Source organism: Pollicipes pollicipes, unplaced genomic scaffold, assembly GCF_011947565.3.
Source record: "Pollicipes pollicipes isolate AB1234 unplaced genomic scaffold, Ppol_2.1 Scaffold_4002;HRSCAF=4701_pilon_pilon_pilon, whole genome shotgun sequence".
Classification (NCBI taxonomy): domain Eukaryota; kingdom Metazoa; phylum Arthropoda; class Thecostraca; order Pollicipedomorpha; family Pollicipedidae; genus Pollicipes; species Pollicipes pollicipes.
In genome coordinates, this window is record NW_023596420.1 from 5,536,855 (window position 1) to 5,556,799 (window position 19,945).

The 19,945-nt window shown below is 49.2% G+C and overlaps 1 protein-coding gene across 1 annotated transcript; it reads left to right on the forward strand.

Annotated features, from left to right (window-relative positions):
• Window positions 1-2,215: 2,215 nt before the first annotated feature.
• On the forward strand, window positions 2,216-9,210 carry Rrp46 (exosome complex component Rrp46). Its single transcript, XM_037216401.1, has 6 exons — window positions 2,216-2,346; window positions 3,466-3,579; window positions 4,376-4,497; window positions 6,779-6,919; window positions 8,659-8,741; window positions 9,168-9,210. The coding sequence occupies exons 1-6, from the start codon at window positions 2,244-2,246 to the stop codon at window positions 9,208-9,210; spliced, it is 606 nt and encodes a 201-aa protein (XP_037072296.1). The 5' UTR covers window positions 2,216-2,243.
• Window positions 9,211-19,945: the final 10,735 nt, after the last annotated feature.

Consider the following 19,945-nt stretch of genomic DNA (forward strand, 5'->3'; position numbering starts at 1 on the left):
ACAGTGGACCCATCCTTCCTTAACAAAATGTCATTCGGGTGTACCCACTCGGAGTTACCAATATGGCCGATGCTAGGCGTAACGCGAATTCCACGTTTCGGCCACCAGTATCATCTGTCCATTTCATACGTGTCAATATAGCTTCCATCGGTACAACGACCAGTGGGCATCATTCTAAAGCTGTTCAAACAGCATCCAAAACATTCTAGCCTGGTAAGCTTTTCACGGGCAGTACCACGGCCTCCAGGGCACATAACCAGAGCGTGCGTTAAGGCCTACGCAATACCCACACGAGCATTCGAGCGTGAAACACGGTGTGGATGCGGCTAAATGTATATACCATGAAAGGTATGTCTACCTGAAAAGTCATGTCCAACAATCGCATATGACACGTTGAAAAGCGGTACTTATCCCAACAAGCATACAATAGAGCAAGATTTACCAATAGGGCTGGTGATGGCTTAAAACACAGCTATTTACGTATCGGCCGCCAGCAATGTCTGTCCATGTCAAACGCTCTCTTAAAATGGTGTTGTTGATAGTTGCACCGATTGAAAGCAAGTTGGCACGTTTGAAATGGTTGTATAAGGCTGACGACCGAAAGGTAAAAAGTACGATTATGCTCATCAACGGCCATACTATAGACTCGAAGTGGAATCACCTAAAAGGCATTTTGTTCAGGAATAATTTCAAACACCCTGCAGTCGTTTCCAAACGCAGCACAGCAACGCCACACATTTAATTTGGAGAGTTCATTGTAGAAGGCCGGAAGGCAAATTGGAGAGTTCGGCTGGAAATGTAACACAGGGTCTGGAGTTGGCACCCGAAACATAGACGGAGGAACGTCTCAGAAAGCAAAGGTTCTTATAGTCACGGAACCCTCGTTTCAAGTCCAGGAGAAACTATTGCTGTCTAAATCGTGTCAAACTGGTGTCCACCAGTGGTTGCACCGATGGACACTATTTTGGAATGCTTGTTGGAGACAGATAATGCCGGTAGCCGAAAACGTTGAGTCAGTTCATACCTTTTTCTGGCCCCATTGGCAAATTAGTGTGGACATGTTTGAATGCGGTTTGTTCATGGATTACTTGGACCTTCTTGCATAATTTTCTTGAGGAAGCCTGTTGGGAAAGGTAGTCTTCTGCCCTTATCATGCTCCCTAGTGATACGAAACGAAGACCACAACTCGTGTCACGTGAAGTCATGAGCAGAAGGTAAAACGCAGCTCATTTTTTCCTCATCTATTTTTCACATGGCATAAAAATGTAAACCACGAGGACGTGGGCAAATTCCCGTACACCGTAACAGTCTCCCGGAAGGTCGCGAGCAGTGGGAAAACACAGCCCGAAAACGTCTCCCACTGAAAGTTTTCAACTGACGACCGATTCATTCGTCCCAGTGACGTCATCAGTGAGATGCAGGACACATTTAATTACGAATACCTGCTTGGTTTTCAATGTTATCATTAAAAGTGGTTGGTGAATCCTTGTGATACTGTGAGAAGTAAAAGAAGCTCATTTTTCACATTACTACCAGTGACGTCGCGAGGAGCACAAAACCTGTCATTGGGATGATTTATCTAGCCTGGCAGCGACGTTTCGTCAGCTGATTAGCCGGTCCTCACTACAGACCTAAACCAATGCTCTTCCCTCCGCAAACATTGTCGGCCGGAACGTAAGGAACACCGAGGTTGTTGAGTGTGTGCGACGCCCGGGACGTATCGTATCGGTATGTATGTATGGGCTATCGTAATTATTAAAATTCGAAGGTAGGAGCATGAATCTACCTGTTTTGTGATTTTTTTACGATGTGTCCCGCCTTAAACACAATGAATGATGTGCGATACTTTTTAACGTTACGTACCAATGTATACCCACACTGAGTTAAGTTCTTTTTTGGGGCAAGTAGAGGCTCCAACTACTGATAAATTATGAAGTGCAAGCATTTTGCTCTTTTGCTTTTTAATTTGTAGATATCATTTATTGTACAGAGTACTCAAGAATCAAAACCACAAAGTGCAGCCTGGCAGGTGTGCAAAAATACTGCTGCCCTGATTTGATGTTAAAGCATCTCACATTTTGTAGGGTAGCTTTTAGATGCTGACATACAGAACTTGTTCTTACATTAAACCTACACCTGTTATGTTCCTGCCATTTTGTATCGTGTTTGTAGTCTAATATGCTGTAACCCATGCACTGTTTACTCTTCCAGAACATTGTGTATGGAACACAGGATAGCCAAGCATGATGAGGAACGATCCAGCTGAGCCAGTTGACGCTTTAGACACCTGTTCCTGTGAACTGGGCATATTGTCTCAATGTGATGGTTCTGCACTGCTTTGCAATGGTTGGTGATGTGTTTATTAGTTGCTATTTTTTTAATTACTGTCACTGCATAACATACACATGGTGCTGTTTTTAGAGCATCGGTGTGGCTGTTTAAATATATGTAGTCTGCAGTCCCCTATTCAAGTCACTAGATAACATATTAAATAGCTATTAAAATGTAATCCACCATACTGTTTTGTGGTATATGGTGCAACCGCAACTCCTTTACACGGGCAAGGCTGGCTTAAATGCAGATTCAAGATGCCTTCCATTCACAACATAGTTGTGTTTACTTTGTAATGATGGAAACAGTTTTGGCTCTGTCTTGCAAAGGATGGGCTTGAATCCTAGCAATGACCTTAAGTAACACTACATACTTTGAATTGACTGATTCAAGAAGAACGTTATCATAGCTCAAACCCATTCCGGTGAAGACATTAGTCAACTCCAGCTACAGCTGTTTTGGAGAGAAATCTGCCTGGAATACATACATATGTTAACCATTTAATCACAGGATGCCACTGAGGTATTCATCATGGTGTCTGTACTGGCTAATCACCAGTATTTTATGGCTGAACTCACTGCCTGACTAAAGAAATCCTAGGAAAATGATTCCACTGTGCTGCAATCCAAGGATATCAAATTTCTGATGCTATTTTTAACTCTAGACAGAGTCAAGCACACATCTGTCTCATTGGCCTGGTTGGTTAGAATGCCTGCTTTCCCATCCACCCACCAGTGGCGGGGAGGGTTTGAGTTCCCCAAGACACTGGCTATTTTCCCATGACAGATATGGCCTGCCACCAGTGGCAGCACCAAATGCCATGCCAAAGGTTAGGTGACGTCAGAGGGCAGGACAGACTGTACCCAGCATTGTGGTACATTAAACTTTCACCACCAAATTCTGCCATTGAACCAGAACCTGCATGATTGGATGGTCAAGTCCACTGCTCACACAACACACACTGCTCAGCCTGAGCTCTGATTTCGGAAATCCACCTATCCGAAAAGATTCGGGTAAAATCTTTGGAAAGTCACTGCTCTCGGGTGCACCCGCAGACCCCATGCCCTGCTACAATCGGGCAGGGCAGTTCCGTGTCGAGCCAGTCGCCTGATCGTGCCTGCCATCTGTCGGCAGGTCCAGCGGCCGTGCTGGCCTCCACGTTCGGCCCTGTGGAGGTGCGACCGCAGCGCGAGCTGGTGGACCGCGCCTCCATCGAGGTCTCGTTCCGTGCCCACCAGGGCGTCGAAGGTACGCCGGTCGGCGGCGGCTCGCGTGGGCTGATGCTGCTGTGGCTGTGCGCGGGGTGCGGGTAACGGAGTATCCGGACGGAACTGTGACCGTGATATCGACGCTGACTGCCAGGCAGCAGCGCAGCGTTTTGACCATTTACAAAACATGTACTGATGTCTAACTCTCTTGCTGATTTGGGAGCAGAGGCCGTAATACAGCCAGCTATAAGCCTGAAACCAGCAGCCTTCAAGATTCCTGTTTTGGGCTAACATCTGACTAGGTCACTGGACTGACCTTGGAAATCCGCAATTAGGGCAGTGATGGATATTGCTTCGTGTTGCATCCGTTTGGAACATCAAAGGCAAGAAGAATGAAGGCTCAGATATAAATCGGGTGTAAGCAAAATACGTCTACTCTGCCACAGAAGAAATTGCACATACGTATCAGTTGCTTTGGATGCTGTGGCTTCATCTCGAAGCCCCCTCGCAGTCGCTGCCAGATAACGCCTCTCACGTTCTTAGAAGTGTGCGGTGAATCGGCGTCACCTAAAGCGTACGCTGTGGCCAAAGCCCTGGTCGCTCGCGTTCGCCGCCGCCGTCCGGGCGGCGGCGCAGCGATGCGCGGCCGGCTGCTTCTCACATCCGTCAGCCGTGTCAGTCAGACATGTCCGTCAGACGTGCCCGTCAGCCGTGTCTGTCAGACGTGCCCGCCAGCCGCGCCCGTCAGCGGTGTCCGTCAGTCCGTGCCCGCCAGCCGTGCCCGTGAGCCGTGTCTATGATCCGCGCTCTGACCATGTCCGCGGCGTGTCGGGCAGGTGTGGAGGACCGGCGCGTGGAGCAGCTGGTACGCGCCACCCTGGAGGAGTGCGTATTCACGGCGCTCCACCCGCGCACCGCCGTCAGCGTGGCGCTCAACGTCCTCGAGCCCGACAACACGGTCAGTCCCCCCCCCCCCCCGGGCATGTCGAGGCCCAGGCGTGAGGCGCAGACGTGTGGTGTGGCGGAAACGCGGCAACGATAGCTGCGTCTGTGGGTGTGGCACTTACCCAGTGTATCTCGCTTCATATCTGTTGCAGTTTTGTGCCACATTGACGACGGTATGCATTACGCGGACATTCTGCACGCTTGTCGTCGTATCGTGTAATGTATTGGCTCTGACGACCAATGCTCGCTGAGTGCGACTGTGCTGTCAGCACCGATGACTGCCGCAAAATGAGTTAAGGGGATTTAATTTGAATTTGATCGATCCGAGCGATTGAAAAGTGAAACGTGCTCTTGAAGTATGCCAACAAACGGATTTTTTTCGCGGATTTGGCCCACTCTCATTCCAAAGCATAGGGCTGAAGCTCCTCCCGATGGAGAAAAAGCTATACGCCTGGTTTAATGGAGTCAGTACTCCAATTTAACCATAAACCCAAACAATGAAGCCTTTGGCACTGACCCATGTTTGGTTATTAGTAAATGAGAGCTCAACATCCGGTTAGGATCACCTAATACCACACGCTTATCATCTTGTCCATGATTGCTGGCAATTTACGGTTTTGGTGCAAGCGAAGTAGATGTCTTTAACATGTGGTCACGAAGACACGCATGAAAAGTACGCCAATGCGAAGCACAATTCGTGCGAATTGACACGACTTACCACAGAATTTGGGATGACCAGTAACACACCTACTCGATTGCGACTCCTATATGGCTGCCTTTTTGGGCTAAACAAAATCCCGCTTTGGTGGGAGCAGCGGCTGCTTCCGGGTGGCATACATGTGTATCGGTGTGGTTACAGCTCGCTTATGTCTCCACGTTGGGAACTCTGCTGGCAGCCTGCAGTTCGGGCACTCGCACAGATAAAAATCCGGCCGGCTGAAATTTAGAGCGTTCACCCGCCGTGAATGTGGTGTGTTGCGCTAAAGAATGCACCCTGCAAAGAGACCCCATGCTCATTCGAAGCCGGTTTATAAGCCTTTGACATGTCACCAAGCAGTTACAAACAGATCGGGGTGAAGTGCTTTCAATACCGACTGTCGTCTGGCACACGAGCAACGCTAGCCTGGACTGTTCTCGATTGTAGATCAAGCAATGCCATATTGAACATGGAATGATATAACCTGAGTGTGCGCTCGCTAATAAGAGGTCGTCTTGGGTGTACTTTTTCTGATGTAGAAGTTTTCCTTAATAACTGCTCCATATTTACTCGCATACCTTCGTCCTACCTTTCTAGTACCTACTTCTGTACATGTTCTGTCCAGCTCCTTTAGCGACCGACCATAGCGACCATAGCGATCAACCGACCGACCACCGATCACCGACCACCGACCACCGACCACCGACCACCGACCACCGACCACCGACCACCGACCACCGACCACCGACCACCGACCACCGACCATCGACCATCGACGTGGAACCGTGACTATGAAAATTGCACCCACCGTGGCCGCGTATGCAATAACGGTTGTAGAAGAAATGCGCTCTTGTGAAAGAATGCGGCTAGTGTAAGAAGTGCGCTCTTTGTAAAGAAACGATCATACTGGAGGTTGAGAATAAGGTGGCCATCGCCATCCATGGTCAAGCGGGTCCAGGGATGCCGTTTTTTTTTAAAACATATGCAGCCCTAGCCTTTTCATCCGACGGAGTGCTGAGCCCCGAGCCCGTGCTAAGCAGTGTCTGCTGCGTGAGCCTCGACCGCCCATTCGAGCGTGAAGTCCAGCTCTACGTCAGGCATTTGCGGCAAAACTTGACATGCCACAATGCTAGGCACAGCCCATCCTGCCATGTGACGTCACCTGACCCTTATCGCGGCCGCTGCCACCAGCCGCAGGCCATCCCAGTCATGGACAGATAGCGAGTACTTAAAGCGGCTCGAACCCACCCCGCCACGGCTGGGGTAATCCAAAGACAGCTGCTCTAACCAACTGAGCAATCGGGACGGACGAGTTCGACAGATCAGCATTGCCCTGGTTTAACGGTGGGTGACTTAGCGACCGGGCGCGCCAGGAATGTAAAAGTCATCGGAGTCGGACTGCGGCCATCCGGCGCCTTCCGAGCGCACATGGGCCCCATGGAAGTCCCCGGAGGCTGCGCCAGATCCGAATTCGTCACAGTCCCTGTAACGGACGTGCCTCTTCGACGCCGGGTCAGGAATCCCCGCGTCCGCTGCCGGACGTGGAGTGTTGCCCAATGGCGTGCAATAATGAACGTCAGCGTGCGTCCGTCGTCAGCTGCTGCTCTCCACCTGCGTGAACGCCGCCTGTCTGGCGCTGCTGGACGCGGCGCTGCCCATGAAGTTCATGCCGGCGGCTGTCACGTGCGTGCCTGTCGACGATGACGTGCTGGTCAACCCGACACCCGCCCAGCGCCAGGTACGCCCCGCCGCTGCCTCGCGCGGCCCGGCCCGGCCGCGCTGACGTCACGCGCTGACGTCACGGCCGGCCAGGCGCCGGCTCCGAGCGGCGTGGAGTTTTGGGGCGTGACGCGGGGTCGGAGCGCCAGGGAAGTGGGCGGTGGGCGAGGTTTGCCCTGCACTGCGGTCCCCAGTCCACAACTTAAGTAGCTGTTTAGGCTCAGGAGCTGGGCGGAAATAATTTAAATGGATGTTGATGGGTACAGCTTGTGGAACTTGTCATCGTTACGCTAGACAATGCGATTAATTTTAAAACGAGTAGTTTAATGCCCCGACGATCACCTCGTCTGCTGTTTTAGCATGCAGTCATGATGTGCACTGTGTACTGTGTTCGTTAGTGTGTCTGAGTGTGCGTACAACACACCAGACGGGGGCGGTGGCCCGAATCATTGCTCCATCTGTAATGCTAGTCCCATGCATGACGTCTCAGTCAGTCCGTCAAGGTTTAGGGAGATGATGATCATGATAGCGTGAAGTGAACGCATCATACTCTGGTCACCGTACAGGAGATCGTATTGCCTAGCATAGCAAAGGCCTTTTTACCCTTTAGCTGTCCGCTTGCCTGCCTTCTCGGCCTGTTATGTCCACCGCGGCGCCAATCTTGTCAGAAATGACCCAAGCTGCTTTACCCTCGCTCGTTCCCCAACCACTATCCTCTTTATTCTGTTGCACATTCTTGCGTCTTAAAGCTGCCTTCGGTACCGTTATTACAACATGTGAATGACCTTTATGCATTGCAATCAACATCGTGGTGACGCAATTATGTATAGATGTGCTAGCTTGGAAAATATGTGTGTCATGGTATGGGATGAATCGTGCACACGTTTGGTTGAAAACCGGAAGTTGAAAGCTGTCTCTGAAGTGGCGTGAATTTCCCGGTTGTATGGATCTGGCTGCAAGCAAGGAGCACTGCTTAGAGTGTGCCAAGTGAGCTTAGCATGAGCCGAGATTTCCCCATTAAAGTTATCATGAAACCTCACTCGATAATTTTTAGAACTGTTTTACTTAGCATTGGATTTACCAGTGTGGAGTTCATAACTTGCCGTGTCTGAAATGGTTGCTACTTAGCACTTGTGATAACCTCGAGCTTGAATTATTGCACGAGCTGAATAGTTGACGGTCTGGAAAAACGCATCGCGTATTTGTAGTTTGCTGAGCCGGAAAATTTACCCTCGTTTTGGTGACGAATAAAATGTGCGATGGGCTACGAACTCCAAGAATGGCCATGAAATTCCCAGCCAGCTGTTGCGTCATCCCGACCTGGCGGTATGTTCGTGGCGTGAGATCCACCGCAGGCTGCTGGGGGCGACTCCACCGAGGAGGCAGCTGGAATGATGTCCGGTTGGGGCTATAGGGCGTCATGACCAAACGGTCAAGGTTCGTTGGCTCGTCATCGTGATGGCCGGGCTCAAATTGCGCCTCGAGAAGTTTCCACTTGCCCGTGTTTCCGCGAAAGGTGGCGACGCTAATGGCGTCGGCAGATGGGTTACGTCGATTGATAACACAACAAATGGGTTAGCGTTGGATCGATGAAGGCTTCTTGGAACGGGCCGTTTATTTGGACGTGATGCACTGGCCCGCGTTCATGGGTGTGACCCGTGTGTCAGGCGGTCCTTCGTAAGGAAGACCACCATCGTGACTCCCGACCCCCCCCCCCCCCTTTCCCGTCCGTTGTCGGCTGACCCCCTGTCGCTGCAGGGCGCCGAGGCAGCCGGCAGCGTCACCGCCGTCTTCAACGGCGCGTCCGGCGAGCTGGTATCGACGCACGCCAGCGGCCGACTGTCGGCGGCGCAGCTGACCAGCTGCCTGCGCCACGGCCGCCGCGCCGCACCGCTCGTCGTCGCGCTGTACCGGCGCGCCGTGGCGGCCAAGTTCGCCAAGGAGCCGCGCGAGCCGTGGGCGGGCCCGGCGCGCGCCGAAGACGCGCCGTCGGCGGCGCTGCAGCGGCCCGGCCACACGTGACCCTGCGGTGCGCGCGCCGCGGTCTGGGGAAGGCCCGCCACCGCCTGCCTCGGAGGCACCGGATGCGTTGTGAGGAGTCGGGGGGAGGCGGGGCGGGCGTGGATTGCCGGTGCCTTCCGCTGTGCTCGGCTGCCGTGCGCTTATTTTGTGCCGCGTGACACGTCACATCACATGCGGGCGTACTAGGACGTGGCGCCGTCGTGAGCGTGCCAGCGTACCACGTGGCGTGCTTTGTTGCACGTCAGGTCGTACTACGAGCTCGTCTTCTACTACATGGCGCTATCGTAAGCACGCCATGGTGCTACGTGGCGGGTTTGTCTGTGTTCTTAAGCGCGCTTCATTTTCGGGAGCAGCATCATGCGACGCGTTGAATCTTTGTGCGTTCATTGTCATAAATCATGCTCGCAGGATGGTGTCCGAGTTTCGGGGGGCGGGGGTGGTCCTCGCTCACACCGCACACCGACGTGTTGTGTCACAGCTGAATGGAAGCTTGCCTTTTAAAACTGATTTCATGTTGTCCGCCATGAAAATTGCCGAACATGCCCAACGGTTGACATGTCGGACAATGACTGGACATGCGGAGACAGGCAGGGGAAGCAGGGCTATGACATGGTGACACAGGCTCGCGGGTTCGAGTAAAGCGAGAAGTTTTAAAGTAGTGCTGGATAGCCAGTCCAACACACTCACTCTTCGAGACATGCGCGAGATGTGAGACATGCACGAAAGGTGCAACGACACCGCTGCGCCCGCTGTGCAGCAGGATTGTCTCCAGTCACAGGAGCGGGGGCGAACTGGCCGGGACAGGAACCGTCCCGACGGTGAAGGTCATCGCATGCTAGATTCGGGTGGGGGCCGCGGGGATCGTCCAAAGGATTACCTCCACATGGGCAAGGGGTGATGCACCACGTGCCTTCAGCATTGCTTCCTGCGACGCAGCCACGTGTTGTTTTACGTCAGTGGCTTATCCTTTATGTCTGATGAAGTCCAGAAACCTCTCGGACTGAGTGACCCGGGACCTTCCCCTGTGAGTCAGTGCTGACCGTGACGGCTGCTGGTTTGTAAGGCTCCGTTGCATCAGATGTGACGATATGCAGCGCTCCGTGCCGGGCAATAAGAAACGATGACACCTGTTGAACTGTGGCGGCCTCGGGTGGGACGGCCGGGCCAGATTGTGTCTCCGTGTTTATCACCGATCCGCGGACGAGGAGGATGGAGCTCGGTGACGGAATGGTCGGTTTTGTTTGTCATTTGAGTGCGGTCGACTGTGGCTGGAAGTTTCCTGATCTTGAGTTGTGAGGCTTACCTGAATCGTTTTAGGTGGGGCGTGCAACTTTGCAGTGTTATTCAATTTTTCACGTTCTGGTGGAAAATCCCTTCGGCGCCACGTCAGGTTGCAGAGCCGTAACACCATCGCCCGAGGCTTCCACGGCATTCGTGCTTTTACCGGTAGGTGTTTGGTGATTACATTCTTGCTTTGGGCCACCTTGAACGGGGATTCATCAGCTGGCTTGACTGTGTGCCAGCCGGGATCATTCATGCGCTGCAAAGGTCACTCCAGATCACCAACGAGGCTAAGAAATATCGGATAGGAGTGTCGAGTAAGAACGATTTCCACTAACCATTGGCAATAAGTGAACGGGCAAAACCAATCCTACGACACAAGACCAGGGCGCACGAGGTCAGGGCATGCAGCTGGAGAGATCATGCGCGTCACCCAAGAAGTTTGGCGTTCACCGAAGTTTACCAGATCTTTATATTTTCAATCAGAATGTTCCGGCGCGTTGCTAGTTAGCGCGAGCCAAGCTAGCACGGGGCTAAACCCAGGGGGATTCAGGATTTAGGATTTAGTGAAGGGGAGGGACACGCAGCATTGGGGTACGCAGCACTAGATAGCACCAAATGCAACAATCATTATTTATCCTTAAGACAAACTGACATCGGCTTATTTTCCTTCCCTTTGTTGTTTTCCTACCGATCTCAGACATTTGCTCGTCACGCCTCGTGTTTTTCTGACAGGTTAAAGGCTTACACGAACGTTTTTTAATCACACCCAACAGTTTCGGCATGCTTGAACTAACGGAAAACGCAAAAATATATAATCGTAGCTGAATAACGGATTCAATTTATACGCATCCCAACTCTACAGCCGGGACACGTACGTATGTATTTTTCAAAGGCTCTAGCTTCCTCATGGCCGACTAGCCGGGTCGGCTGATAGCCACTGCGGCTAACTGATCGATCTGTGGCTATCCGTCTAGCTGACTAGACGATAACCAATGTTGCTTGTACAAATGAGTACCTATCTTTATGGCGGTGAGGCCACCGGAAAAGTGAATTGCGTAGGCTGCTGATCTTGCTGTGAATGAATGAAACTGAAGCAGTAGTTTTGCAGTAATTTCACATTGCAACGACTCAAGTGACGTGGCGTGACGCGGATGTTGCAATGTGCGTGGTGGTGATCGAGGGCGGCAAGAACAGTCCAATTTTTAGACAGTCCCGTGTACTTCCTTGGCAGTGAAATTATGGGTTGACTCCCTGGAAGTTGTCTTAAATTGCTTATGTGCCGTTACATTGGGAGGGAGGGAATATTTCGCTGCATGTTCAAGACTGTAATGGAGGAACATAAAGTATGTTGATGTGATTCAACAGTAAAATGAACAACACAAATTCGACAATCAAGAAAAGTTAACTAAACGGTGCTACCGGCGCGTAAAGTTATTGTTGGCATTTGCGCATAAAAGCTTATCACCACTTATGAGGCTGGGCGTTCCAAAGACTAAACCAGTTACAGTTAGATGACGAAGAGGGGATACAGGCCAATAATGAAACGCGGAATTTCACGTCATTAGCATGCTTTGCTTACCTCCCACCAAATTTAACGGCGGACCGATTACAACTCTTCACTGAATACCTCACAGAATCAATGTCAAGCGCAAGTCCATGCTCCCACATCGACGGTGATAATGGGTGATATGAACGCTGGCAACATTGATGTTGAATGAATTTATCAACACATCGGCATCACAACTTTTGATCACACACTAAAGGACACGAGAGAAACGCTACGTTTACGACATCTTGTCAAACAACGTACACGAACAGCTGACGACTGCGAAAATCTACGTGACCTCATCTTCATAGACAACTGCGGTGAGATTGTGCGGAGTGTGCACCTGCTACAACCAAACAACACCATCACTGCTCTGCGGGTACCCATCCAGCAAACGTTACATCTCTGAACAAGAAGTCCCAAAAATTGTTGACTCCCTCGATGCAAGGAAATCCACGGGTCCCGACGGAGTACATGTCAAATTACTCACGTTTTTACACTTCTCATCTCCAAACCACGCGCACAGCTGTTAACCAAATCACTGGCGCCAGGACTATTTCCTAGCAAGTTTAGAGAAGCATACATCAAACCAGCATTTAAAAACAAGGGCTCGCCATCGGACTATTCCCGCTATCGGCCAGTAAGAGCCCTTTCGGCGCTCTTGGACGTTTTTGAAAATGGGATATTAAATATATACGATCATTTCACCGAACGTTCTCTTCCCTCAAGCAAATGAAGTGCGTACCGCCAGAGCCACAGCACGTACCAGCGGCTATTATACTTGAGGACAACCTATGCAAATCGTTTGGCGTAGGACGCGACTTTAAGGCAATCTGTCTCAGGCGTTTCTAAATACTTTGACAGGTTATGGCTGAAAGAGCTGTCGTACAAGTGCAAACATGACTTTGGAATCACAGAACGGTTTTAGACTGGTTTAAATCACGGCCCAGTGAGGCCCATACTCAATCAAATTTGCAAAGTGTACATCAGACTTCTTGTTGACTATTGCGACGCCATCTGCGACGGACACATCACAATGCAGGACGCCATCAGACTCGAAACACTACAAAACAGAGCCGCGAGACTGGTGACTGGGGCACTCTTCAGAACGCCATTCGACAAACTGTCAACTGTCTTAGGACTGCGCAGACTGACAACGTGGCGACATGTACACCGACTGACGCTCTATAACAAACTAAACGACCCCGGAAATGCACAACGAACTTCATCACAGCAGGCATGCTTAATGCCCGCGCTCAAGACACTAAGAGACATTTCAGAAATGCCAGCACGGTCACTACAACCAGCCGCACAGTGCGATTAAGGAGAGGAAGCATTCTGCATGTCAGACGAAAAATGGATATGTCCCGCGTAAGCTCCCATTTATTTCTTGTTCAGAAAACAACATCGCCGGAGTACCAGTGTAGACACCAAATTGTAAGCATTTATCATTTCGTCCTCTCGTACCAAAAGTATGCAGAGCAACGAAGCGATCTGTTTGACAGAATGTCTCAAACAGTATATACACACACAAACACACACACACACACACGTACACACACACACACACACACACACACACACACACACACACACACACACACACACACACACACACACGCACACACACACACACACACACACACACACACACACACACACACACACACACACACACACACACACACACACACATATATATATATATATATATATATATATATATATATATATATATATATATATATATATTAGATACTAGGTACCTTCATATCAACTACGAGCTCCATTACATGGCGCAAATCCCAGCGACGACGACGGTTCAGTGGTGGTTTGACATTTCCAAAATTTTCTGCTCAAATCTAGACGATTCATCGATCTTTAGTGTAGCAAGGTACCGCTTTCGCCTTACTATAGGACGTGACATGCCCGGTGAAGCGTGTGGTGGTTAACCATTCCAGCCCAACTAAAAAGGTGAGCAAACAGCATCGTGACCTTGGTCGTAATTAAGCATTTCATTTTGTTTGCATTAGGCAGGGTGCTTGGATTAAAGCTCTTCCTTTTGTGTCTGTCTGTGTCACGTTCGCATTCTGTTGCATGTCTTGTTCATTAAACATGATGGTGACGTATTAGCAGAAAAGTATGTATGAGACCCGGCAACAGCGTAGAGTTCTCCGAGCAAGCATTGAAGTACCCAATACCAATGAGGCGAACCCCTGAGCGACTGAAGACAAGCGAGCCCAGGCAAGATAGAAGAAAGGCCTCCCGACGGGAGTATAAGGCCCTCCACCAAGGAGAAGCAACGCGAAGCGATCCTCACCAATGTTGAGGGCTCTTGAGCATCGGGTGTCTCAGAAGGCTAAGAACTATGGCACTGAGCAACAGAGCAGAGCCCTCCGAGCAAGTGGGAAAAACCTGACATCACTGTAAAGGGTTCCTGAGTCACTAAGATCATCCCGGCAGGTTACCGTGTGCAGCCTCGACATCAGCGTATAGAGCTTTCCGGGCGAGTGGGAGGAACCCGTGGAGGGCCTCCGAGCCATCGAGAGTGCCCTGGGAGCCCAGCATCGGACCCATACATCACTTCAGGCCCTCCGCGCAGATGTAAAGAACTCAACAGCAACATGGGAGGCCGTTGGCGATCGGGAGTGGCTCTGCAAGTCAACACACAGGGGACCCGACAACGGCATGAGACCTCGGGACAGTGCAGTTGAATTTACCAGCAGAAAGCTCACTGTAATGTCATCAGTACGGCGAGAAGTGCGGTGACTTTTTGGCCGACCGTAGTTACAAGTTAAAAGGGCCCTGGCTGGTGGTGCCGCAGACCCCGGCGTCAGCACTTTTATACTGTTTGAAGCGCGCGGAAACAGGTGCAGCCCGGGCCCGCTACCTTCTTTTGCTTGCTTCGGGAAATCCGAGCATGGCGCTGTGTGACACGACGCTTTAATCCACTGGTCATTTTGCACCGCAAACCGCAAAAACTCCAACGCCTTAGAGAGCGACTGAACTGAAGCCACCTATGGCTTACATACATCCTGTCGGGTGCTACGTCCATTAGGGACAACGCAGTCCAGCGCAGTGCGATAGCTTGGTCGCCGGGATGTAATCAAACCGGTCCAGCAGGGTGCTGGAGAGTGTGGTCGCTATATCATGATGCTACCGGACAAGGGGAAACCTCACGGAAGCATTGCCTCTCGAGAGCTGGACTTAATCTTGCAGAGTGGCAGGACGAGCGTCTCTGACACAATCAAACGGACGCGATGCAATGTTTGCAGCTTTTATGTTGGGCAATGACTTTGGTCTCATGCGCGCCATCTCTCCCAAACACTCAGACAAGTCGCTGCGAGTGTCCTTGTTTACACGGCTCTCCTGTTCATCTCATCAACTCGACACTCAAAATAGCCATTGCTGGAGAGAGTTTTTTAAACGTCAGTACATACATACAAGTTCTCAACAAAATGGCACCTTGTAAAGTTCTAGCCTCGAAACCCTATGTCCGCCGACTAGAAAATTTCGCCGTAAACAAAAATATCAAACTGGACGGCTGCTGCTCTAAGCTTCTGTTGCGCCGTCTGTGATCAGGTCAACTAAGCCAAAAACAACGAATGTCACTTTGTTTGACAACGGAACGCAAACAAATTCGACTTGTACCACGGCATGCGCCCAAATATTTTCGATTACATCTGCATATTGCAAGGAACTCACATGGAAATGAGGTCATGCACCTATGGATCATGTTCAGCCAGATACTGATGAGAGCAGTGTTGTTCCGAGGGCGGTGCTATCCTGCCTCCACCTGTTCTAGGCGACCTCACCTGTAGGTTACGCGGCAGGTATCAGCTGCTGACGGTTTTCCAGGTGGGATGAGCCAGGACTATCAAACGCTTAAATCTTCTGAACTGACTGTTATAGACTCTGGCTAAATTGTGCTGTGTTTGTGTGCACGTGGGGGGGGGGGGGATGACACTCCGAGCTGTATTTGAGCGAGGCCGTAGGCCGAGCTTGTCTGGCCTGGTTCATCCAGTCAGGAGTGGTAAAAATGTATTCTGTGTCGCCGACCGAATTTCTGCAGCTAAAATTGTGGCCAGCAGCTTAACGCGGTGCTACATAACGAGAAATGGCAATGATGTCCACTATTGCACTGAATATGGATGAAGAATACACTCTTTTAAATTCCATATTGCTACGCTGTGTAGCGTTGTGTGTCTGAACATGCAAAGTTGAGCTAATCTGATTTTCAGGAACATTTTACCATTAACTTGGTCTAATGGGGTCAAGTAGCAACACAAAACTTGTGACAACACGCGAGATATTGTCGAGAACAACACATTTTTGTTTTGTTTACGGGACACCCTACCTTAGTTTGGGAATGGCAGGGGTAATGACAATGACATCCCTTTTCTCAGTCCACGTCATGGAAAATGGTGAATCAGTAAGGTTAAGAATTTTGGCTACCATCTTTTCAAATTATTTTACACATGCTGTTGTGAGAATTCGCATTTCAGATCATGAAAACAAAAGAGCTTGTACATCAGAACGACATTTTTCATTCCCAGCACGCAAACATTGATACTGATTGAATCAGCAAGCCAAAAGAGCTCTTTGCAAACTAGGTAGCAAACAAATCTAGGCGCATATGTGGTACTTGTCATGCGTGATACAGGAGTGTTAAAAGGATTTGAGGGCCTTGCCCACCACAAAGGTTAATTTGAGCCCCCTCCATCCTGGTCACCTCCCCAATACTTCCAGCTGGGAAACTACAAAATGTCAAGAAACAGCAACTATAACACCAAACCTATTTTCTTAGGATTTATTCACTGGCCATTACCACAATGCTGCTCAGCCAAAAATCTGTTTAAGAAGACAGAGTACAAAAAGGATAAAAATTACCCGCAATCAAACCTAAGCAGACCAAATCTAGTGATAAACACATTTAGGGGAGGGGAGGTTGTGAGGCACATGGCTTGCTGCCTCCCCCTCGCCCCTTCCATGTATGAAAACTAACACCTCGGACACGATTCCAGTTCAGACAGCCAGGCAACCCAGATTGTTTTCTTCCAGTGTGGGCTGCCATTTAAGTTACGCTGTCCTCCCTCGAAACCTGCACTTAATAAAACTAGTAATGATGATCAGGGCTCCATCAGAAAAGCTTCACTTCAATGTTAGCGAACACAGTGAATAAATTTATTGCATTTGCATCCGTCCATATGGCATTGCTTACTGGTACGAAGGTGCAAAGAACTTATGAAAATAAATGAGGACTGCAGAATGATTCACTTCTAGCTTTTTCTGTTGCAATAGGGGTGCGATCATCATCAAATGCCCAATATTGCTGTGGGAGAGCCAGATGTCAATTTTTTATTGAACTCCAGTATTAGGACCAAGATCCCACAAAACTATATCATATTCGAAGTAAACTTATGGTTAAGCGAAGATGGCAACGCAGCCTTAACCCTTCCCTTCCTCATTGCCTACATTTTCTGCACCTCCTCACTCTTCACCTCTCATTGCCTCCTCGCTGCCTACATTATTGGCTGTCATGCCAGCTTCCAGCAGGCAAGGTTGATATTGAAAAAAAAAAATGTTGAACTGGGAATCATTGTCATTTCAATGCTAACAAAACATTCACAAAAAGGCTGCTTTTGAAGCAGACGCATAGTTTCAAAGGTGGTTGGGAGGGCTGAGCAGTTGCTGTCTTGTGCTGTCGTTTCGATAAAGGCATGTTGCCGAAATATCAACCAATTTTTTTCTCCATTCTCATGATTTTTCCCCGAGAAATAAGGCTATTACTACTGTCTTATCTAAGCGAAAAATTTCCTCGCGAGTGTACTGAACAACTTACGAAATGTTTTATAGTCAAATGCTAGTTGCCGAGCCGATATGTTTTTTATTGGAATGAGTTATTCGCCCAAGAGTTGTTCAGTTGAAGCCGTATCACCGAAGTGTTCTTAACTCAACTGATAAGTTGTCAAAGTGTACTTGTGTAGAATCCTTATCACCGAAAGTTTTTATTTGAATGTCAACTACCAAAGTACTTTTAAGTGATGCACTAACCGCCGAAATGCTTTTTAGATGAGTGTTAATTAACCAAATGTTCCTTTTTTTTGCTGTGTGGTTATGCGTTGAAGTGGTGTCAGCAGGTTAAACTCGCGGATGTTATGACTGCGCATAACATCCTGTGGGTTTGTCTCTGTCAAAACACTTAAACCGTCTGATTTACATTCCCCCAAAAATGAAATTGGCTGCTCGATAACTCGATAAATGTTTATTCGTCTAATTGCCATTAATCAAATTTGCAGATATGCAAAAACGTATCTGGCCAATAAACCATTTGCTGATTTTTCAGTCGTCTAATTGTTATTCGCCTGTTTCGGCGTATTCCCATTGCATTAACTATAATTTCGGCTGGTGAGAATTTCGAAAATTCAACATTCAACAATTTGTGCGCCGTCACAACGTCCTGTCATCACGCAATTCACCTTTGAGTCTATCGCCCTCTAAACATGGCGATGAGAAGAAGTAACAGAAAAAGGCATTTCGTTGTTATCATTCAAAGAAAGCATTCATCCAGTAAGACGTCATTTAACAATTTGTCCTTGAACCATAAAGAAGCATCAGTGGCGTGCATTCCAATTTATAAACAAAGTTCAATCGAAATAGGGGCGTTTTTATTATATTTTTGCCACGGCCTAGTGTATATGCCCGACAGTTTTCACTAACGGTATTTTGCATGTTCAGCATTTGTTGGTGCTGGGCTGCTCCAAATGTCAAAGTGCCGCAGATCGTTCCAAATGAAAAGTGTTCTGATTAACGAGAGTCGACTGGGTGCCGGACCAAAAAATCGCAGTTCTGTATATTGCCAGGCTTTGTGGGATGAACTCCTAATGTTCGTGAAAGCCCCGTGTGCATGAACACAGTCTAAGGCACTAATTTATCTCCCGCATTTTTGCGATTTTTTTTTTGCTTGCTCAACAACATCGCTCGACCAGTACCTCCTCCTATCTTCGAGGCCGAATACGGTGAGAGAAAGCAACTACAACCCACAATGCCGAAAAACCGGGAGTTCAGCGCCTTCCTTTCTCGTATCTAGTTGACGGAAGGTTCGTAAAAGCCTGCAAAAAGCAGTCAGATCAGATCATCAACGATCAGACCAGATCAGAACACACTGATCTGCCCATCGCTGCTCCATGTCACTGAAGGCGGCGTGGCAACCTCACGCGGTGTGCAGGTGGGAAACAACTAAACAATCTTCATTCGGTGCCCTGAGCGCATGGAACAGTGTTGCGCAGGCAATGTGCGCCAGCGATGAGTGCGTATTGTATTGCACAATATAGTGTTACAGATGTTATACTACCAACATGTGATATATATACAAGTATAGTACTGCACATGCAACGTATCCCACTAATGACATTGAGTAACATAGCATTGTTGGTTGTGGCGCTGCTGGTGCTAACGGCGTCGGCTCTTCTTGGAATAAAGCAGTCGTGAACCGCTTGTTCCTCCTATGATTATCGATGTCGGAGGTTTGTGTTGTCGATATGGGATCTGAGCACACTCAGTCAGATCGGGAGACATGTCAGCAGTTCTCTGAAAGCGCAGGCCGGGGAAGGATCCATTCTACATCTCATATGGAGAAAACCTGGCGCAACTCAGTTCCACATTTTCAAAAAGCAAGTTCAAAGGGAAAATGTTCGCTTTCTCACCACCTTGTCGGGCATATTCCGTTCCCCAGCTGCTCTCCTTTCATTCCGCTGCTGCCGCTCCCCAACCACTGTTTGCCGACCGCAGAGCGCAGGCCAGGGGAAAATACTGACAGCACCGGTCCACGAGTTACCAAGTACAGTCAGCACGCACCCGCGTGCCGACACATAGCTAAAAGTGATTCACATGATTCGTCGTTTTTAATTAGCTATACCTCTAACCCGTGCCTAGTTAGAAAAATGGGGCAGTGCGTTTGCCAAAAATGAATATTGACTATTTGCATAAAAATCGATACATTGCTTCATGCGCTTTCTATTCAACACCTTAGCATAATTGTCGTCTAATTGAGGAGCTCTCCAAATCTGCGAATACTTCCAGGTGAACAGAACGCGGACATTCAGCTTCCGTAAACAAATGGCATGTCGATTACTGGGGGGATGAAGCGGGAAAAGATTGGTGACCGGATGGATCTCCAGAGCAGCTGCCTTG